The sequence below is a fragment of the Phragmites australis genome, chromosome 13, assembly GCF_958298935.1.
Source record: "Phragmites australis chromosome 13, lpPhrAust1.1, whole genome shotgun sequence".
Classification (NCBI taxonomy): Eukaryota; Viridiplantae; Streptophyta; class Magnoliopsida; order Poales; family Poaceae; genus Phragmites; species Phragmites australis.
Window position 1 is genome coordinate 3,327,615 of NC_084933.1, and position 6,621 is coordinate 3,334,235.

Below are 6,621 nucleotides of genomic sequence, written 5' to 3' on the forward strand. Positions count from 1 at the left end.
AAGGCATTGAATCGAAAGTGCACTTAGGGATGGTGCGGTCACTCTAGCTACCACCACGGCTGCGGAGCTTGCATCAGCAGACCGCCTAGCCCCCGCGCATTGTCCAAGGCAGGCAGGCACCGAACGCCCCGCGGGGCTGCCAGTTTGCGCGCAGCGAGGCCACCCAGGACCACGCACCCCCCGCCCCTCCCCGGCCACGTCGCGCCACGCGGGCCCCGCCGCACAACACCCCTTCCGTCCACGCGACCCGAGGAGAGGAGAGGAGAAAGACTATAAGACCCCACGCAAACCCACCTCGCCGGCTCGCCCTCCTCGTCGATCATCTCCTCTCCTCGTCGATCATCCCATTGGATCCAAACTCCTCCCCTATGCCCTAGCTAGCTCGTATGGATTCGTGCGCCTCTCCTCGTCCTTGATCGCCGCCGGAGAGCGCAGGTGACGGTGATGGCTACTAGTGCAGGCGTCAACATGCCCGGCGGCCCAGGTGCGTCCTCCTCCACCCCGAAATGCGGGGACAAGCGGAGCCGGCCGGCCTCCCCGTCTTCCTCGTCGTCGTCGGATCAGGGCTTGCCGGACAAGGAGGGTGAAGAGGAACAAGTGGGACTGGGCCCGCTCGCGACGGCCGGGCTGGCACCGCCGGCTCTGCCGGCGGCGGCGCAGGTGTGGCCGGTGGCGTTCGGGTGGATGGATTTGCAGGGGCGACCGCGGGGCATGGAGGACACTGTCTCGCTCCACCCGGGCTTCTGCGCCTGGGCCGACGGCTCGCCCATGCACTTCTTCGCCGTCTTCGACGGCCACGGCGGCTCCAGTGTATGCAGCTCTCGCCCTCGCCCTCGCCCTCGCCGGCCAATCCTCCAATATCTCATTCAGTTACTAGTTTTTCTAATTAATCCCGACATTTCATGATCTTAATTAAATCTTACCGATCAAGATGAAAAGCTTACCATTTTTACCTATTCTTTTTTTTACAAGAAGCGTTTCGTCAGCTTTATTTTTAATTACACTAGCATGGTAAAAAAGAAAGAAGAAGCTATCAATTCGTGCCAAAAAAATGCTCCTGCAGCTTCGTTCGTAGTACTCCACATTTCACTGGTCACTCCTATCTGGCGACATTAATTCCAGCACATTCCGAATTCGACCTCGGCACGTTTGTCTCGTTTGTTTTTTTCTTTTTTTGGTTCGTCCTTACTAGTAATCATAATCATAATCATAATAATTACTACGTACGTACGACGTGAATTATAAGAGTAGTCGACCGTATGACTAGTACACATCCAAAATACCAAATGCATGCAGGTGTCCGTGCTGTGCCGGGAGCGGATGCACGTGATCCTGGCCGAGGAGCTCGCCGCCGGGGCGGCGGCCTACCTGCACTGGCGGGGCGAGCAGATGAATGGAGCTGGCGTCGTCGTCGGGGCGGAGCAGCAGGAGGAGCTTGCGTGGCGCGCGGCGCTGTCGCGCTGCTTCCGGCGCGTGGACGCGATGGCGGCCCTGGCGTGCGCGTGCGGGCGCATCTCGTTCCCGCGGTGCCGGTGCCCGCTGGCCCTCGACCCCCGCTGCGGCATCGTGGGCTCCACCGCCGTTGTCGCGGTCCTCGTCCGCGACCGCCTCATCGTCGCCAACTGCGGCGACTCCCGCGCGGTGCTCTGCCGCGGCCCCCCCGGCGCCCCGGCCGTCCCGCTCTCCTCCGACCACAAGGTACGTACGACGTTGACCCCTTGGTGGGTCCCGCGCGCCTCGTGGTTGGCCGCCGGCAATGGCCTTGCTGGGATCAATTCTTTTTAGCAAGCGTGAGGCCTATGCAGCTGCTGGGATCTCGACAGGGAGGCAGCGGCGTCCACACAGCACGGATATCAAAGCGGGCCATGCAGTGGCAGGTCCGTGGATAGCTCGGAACTTTTGGGGCTCTCGTCGCCGGCCGTCGCTGTCCTCCGCCGGGCACGTGGCGCCGGGCGGCCGGAGATTCCGAGGCGTGATGGGGACGGGAGGACAAGTGTCGGTCTCCGCGTTGCCACGTGGGGCGACGAGAGTGGTCGCCGGCGGGTGCGGGGCCCGACCAACTCACCTCAAAGTTTGAGGTCCCGCCGCCGGAATGGGAGAGCTGAAGTTAGCGTGACCTTATATTATCCGATACGGATCAGATTTGATGCTATAATAAAAAATCAATACTCTTATAAATTACTGTTCCTGTTCCTGTTCCTGAGAGGAGAGAAAAGGAGATAGTCTAGAGAGAGAATGGGATACAGAGAGATATTGCTGTTCTCTTTCTGTGTTGTTGCCTTTTTCCTATCCGACGGGTGGCACGGAAAGAAGAACTGCCTGCCAAACAGGAAAAAGGCGAGTGCGCCAATGTTCGTGCTGGTCAGTTGCTTGGGAATTAGCTAGGGTTGCTAAATTACTCCACTGCAATCTGCTAATTGCCGTCCGTCCCTTGTAATCTGCACTGCTAATTGCCTGTCAGCTGCCTCGCCTTGCTTGTGTTTCGGATTGCTTACATTCCTGCAGGGAGAGCCTGATCTGATAAGCTGTTGTTTGTTGGCAAACTGTGCACAGCCTGAACGGCCGGACGAGATGGCGCGGATCCAGGCGGTGGGCGGCTGGGTGCTGTGCAACAACGGCCCGCGTGTTCGTGGGATCCTCGCCATGACGCGCGCACTAGGTATGTTAATTTGCCCGTCTACATGCTGTTTATATATATATACACACACACGCACCTACCTTCAGCATTCATCCATGCATGGATATATAGTTTGTTCTTCAGAGAAAGAAATGTGATCGGACTCTTGACATCAACTCCTTGGACCATCAATCTTGGCAAGTGTGTACTACTATGCACCAATTATGTGGATTGCATTACCTGAATTTGACTAGTATTCAAAATTAAACTAGACAGGCACGACAGCGACATCGCTGTTTGGCTTCTCGCATTTGGATTTGATCTGAGATCGACGGCACTTTGGATAGGCCTTATCTTGAATTGAGTTTTTTCTTCATGAATTCATTGGATTGTTTGGAGCAATTTTCTTGGTAAACAGAGTTACATGGATTTTTTTGGCCTGTGTATACACGTGTCATTTGAGTTTTCAATGTTTTGGTTTTAACTTGGTACGTTGTGTTCCCATTTTAGTCCATTTTCAGTTTCGATGTTTCTCCTGTTTAGACGAGTATGCACATTTAAACTTGAGAAGCAAGAAAATGACACTGCTGGGCACACGTGTTTGGCTTCTCGCCTTCGCATTTGATTTGAGTCTGATGGCACTTTGGATGGGCATCGTCCAGAACTTAAATTATTGTTCGCTGGAGTCCTCAAATTGTCCTGTTCAACAAATAATGAGGCCATGACGTGTTTGGGGGAGTTTTCTTGGAAAAACTATAAACCTTTTTTTTTCATTTTAGACACATGTCATATGATTTTTTTCTTCATTTTAGACACATGTCATATGAATTTTTGGTGCTTCAGTCCGAGTTTGGAACATTACATTGCCGTTTTGAGCGCCTTTTTTGCTCCTCTTTGCTAGGTTATATATAGCTGTGTTCAGATGCTTTTTTCTGTGGATTCATATGCTTTGGTTCCCTGCAATGTTGGGGGAATAGAAATAAGCTAATGTTTGAAGGGGTGCTATTTCGGAAAGTGCGATTTCGTTTGTCACTTTGCATCTCTTTGGAGTACAAAATAGAAACTATTGCTTTGCATCTTACCATCTCTCCACCAATGAAGAGCTGCCATTTGACGGAATCCAACTAGTAAAATAGAAACTAAAGGCGTTCCTTTAAGCTTTATGCTAAGAAAAATATGGCTTGTAAGTTTCGTGTCAGCATGGCATATGAGTATGACAAGCCATGGTATTCTATGAAATTAGGCATATGAGTATGACAAGCCATGGTATTCTATATATGAAAGGGCAAATTGCATCCATACCATCACTTTGAAGCCCATTTTCATCCATACCATCACCCGTGTCTATGACAAACGGGCCCGGGCCCATATGTTAGTGACACGGGGTGGTGGTATGGATGAAAATGGGCTTCAAAATGATGGTATAGATGCAATTTTTGGTATATGAAATTAAGGTTGTTTACGCTTTTGTAACATGTAAGATTTGCGTGTTCATCCGATCACACAAAAGTTTCTACGGAAGATAAACATTTCGGAATAAGACCAGGTAGCTTCTAATAGAATGCATGTGCTTCTGATACATGTTACTTGGCAGTTGTTGAGTAGATAAACAGTCACATTACGGATCGCATGAGTTGTGCCGTGTTAATAATTGGCTTAGGAAGAAAATGACCGCGTGTATTCTTCCCATCTTACTTGACCATCTAATATAAGGTTTAACTTTCAGCTGTCTCTTGATGGAGCTGACTCAATTAGTTCGGTTATCAGACATGACGATGAAGAAACATGGAGGGGACACTACAGTCACATGTTATTCTTCGATTCGTCAATCATGGAAGTGCCATTTATCCACAAGTTCCTCTGATATTAACCCAACCTACAAAAAAAAACTGACCTTTATAAATAAGTGGGGATAGGTTTGATTAGGCTAGGGCCTAGGGATGTTGTGCTGTGCTGTGTCCTGAGTCGATGATAGTGATGTTGCAGTATTTTTACCTGAGTGAAGCTTGAAGGAATTCTCTTGTGGTTCATGAGCTTTCTACGCGAATACAGTCCAGTTAATTTGGTGCATAGCATGAGCATCCATCGACATTTTCAGGTACCTCCTTTTGTCTCAGCTAATTAACAAGACACTTATCCTTGTAGCAACAGTAGTTACAAGGAATTCATTGTCTTCCAGGTCCTGCTCACGCAACAAGACAAAATGTTGTACCATGGTGGTTCTTTTGGTCAGCATATAGTTTGTATGCTTTCATGAATTTTGCTGTTTGCATCATCACTCTTTGACTCCCTGCAAACAAGATCACATAAATTCCCGAAACTCTAATTTTGAGAAGTACTTTCATATCACCACAACTGATAGAACAAGCCCTTTGTTTGAACTAATTCAGCACTACATTGCTCTGAACATAACTGGCATTTGATGATTTACTGACTACTCTATGTGCAGGAGACTGGTTACTAAGGCCCGAAGTGATCAGTGAGCCGGAGATCACCATAACCAGGAGGAGAGTGGAGGACGACTGCCTGATCCTCGCCAGCGACGGGATGTGGGACGTGGTAGAGAACGAGACCGCCTGCAACATCGCTCGCCACTGCCTGGATGACGTGAACCCGGCTCCCGTCGCCGGCGCGGGTGCGGCGGCAGCAGTTGGCCCGGATCCAGACCCTCGCTGCAACATCGCCGCATGTCTCCTTGTCAGGCTCGCGATGTGCAGGGGGAGCCAGGATAACGTCAGCGTCGTCGTCGTCGACCTGAAGCCGAGGGGTTAGACCTCTGTTCGTTCTCAGTTCCGGCAACTCATGAGGCGGTGTCATTGCCGTCGTTCCTAGTTTAACTAGACTCTATAACTAGCTCTGTTCATCGTCGTCACCCAAAAAAAAAAAGAGCAGTAGTAGTGACTGATGGTACTGCAAGGAGGTGGAGGTGGTCGTCTAAACTTGGGATTTTCTTGGTTCTTTCGATTCTAGATTCTGGTTCTTTTTTCGGTTAACTATATTCGGCGGATAAAGAAAAGTGGATGGAAGATTGCCATCCATAAAGAAAAAGAGGGCGAGAAAAGAAAGAAAGAAAGCGCAATTGTACAAAGTATTATCCGATATTTATGTACATTAATTATTTATTCTCATTTTCTCATGGAGGCTGGAGATTTGCAATTGTTTTCCGCCCTGGCCTTCTATATGAAATTGACCTAGGTATGTCGACCCGGCCGAATATTGTCCATCCAACGAGCATCACCACGAAATGGAGTCCATTCATAGCCAATCTAGAATTGGATGAATCATGAATCCCACAAGTTCAACAGCACTGGGAATTTCGTGCTTCACCTTCAAGCCATCTGTGGTATCACTACCGGAGACGGCTTCTTTGCCGAGTGTCCCAGACTTTGCCGTGTGCTTTTTATCGGGCACTCGGCAAAGAGGCTATTTGCCGAGTGCCAGAGAGAAAGAACTCGGCAAACATCTGGCACTCGGCAAAGAGGCTATTTGCCGAGTGCCAGAGCTCTTTGCCGAGTGCCAGAGAGAAAGAACTCGGCAAACATCTGGCACTCGGCAAAGAGGCTCCTTTCCCGAGTGTCATTTTTTGACACTCGGCAAACCCTTTTTTTTCACTTTTGACCTCCAAACTTTTTCTGCAGTCCTCATACAATACCTGGTGGTCAAACTTTTTCTGCAGTCCTCATACAATACCTGGTGCTCCAAGTTCGTGGAGGCTATTTGCCGAGTGCCAGAGAGAAAGAACTCGGCAAACATCTGGCACTCGGCAAAGAGGCTATTTGCCGAGTGCCAGAGCTCTTTGCCGAGTGCCAGAGAGAAAGAACTCGGCAAACATCTGGCACTCGGCAAAGAGGCTCCTTTCCCGAGTGTCATTTTTTGACACTCGGCAAACCCTTTTTTTTCACTTTTGACCTCCAAACTTTTTCTGCAGTCCTCATACAATACCTGGTGGTCAAACTTTTTCTGCAGTCCTCATACAATACCTGGTGCTCCAAGTTCGTGGAGGC

General features: G+C 49.8%; 1 protein-coding gene across 2 annotated transcripts; it reads left to right on the forward strand.

Annotated features, from left to right (window-relative positions):
* Window positions 1-294: 294 nt before the first annotated feature.
* LOC133887673 (probable protein phosphatase 2C 37) lies at window positions 295-5,745 on the forward strand. Of its 2 annotated transcripts, XR_009903639.1 has the most exons (5): window positions 295-810; window positions 1,297-1,698; window positions 2,554-2,659; window positions 4,344-4,715; window positions 5,067-5,204. XR_009903639.1 is itself a non-coding variant. In XM_062327635.1 (4 exons), exons 1-4 carry the CDS (start codon window positions 445-447, stop codon window positions 5,387-5,389), a joined length of 1,197 nt encoding a protein of 398 aa, XP_062183619.1. In that variant the 5' UTR covers window positions 298-444; the 3' UTR covers window positions 5,390-5,745. The 2 variants fall into 2 exon arrangements, 1 of the variants encoding a protein (XP_062183619.1); XM_062327635.1 differs by lacking the exon at window positions 4,344-4,715 and having other exon boundaries at window positions 298-810; window positions 5,067-5,745.
* Window positions 5,746-6,621: the final 876 nt, after the last annotated feature.

Excerpts from the sequence above, each read along its gene's own strand:
- LOC133887673 (XM_062327635.1), top strand. The coding sequence starts at position 445 with ATGGCTACTAGTGCAGGCGTCAACATGCCCGGCGGCCCAGGTGCGTCC. Across the intron at positions 1,699-2,553 it reads CGCTCTCCTCCGACCACAAG|CCTGAACGGCCGGACGAGAT; the intron begins GTACGTACGACG and ends AACTGTGCACAG. Across the intron at positions 2,660-5,066 it reads CGCCATGACGCGCGCACTAG|GAGACTGGTTACTAAGGCCC; the intron begins GTATGTTAATTT and ends CTCTATGTGCAG.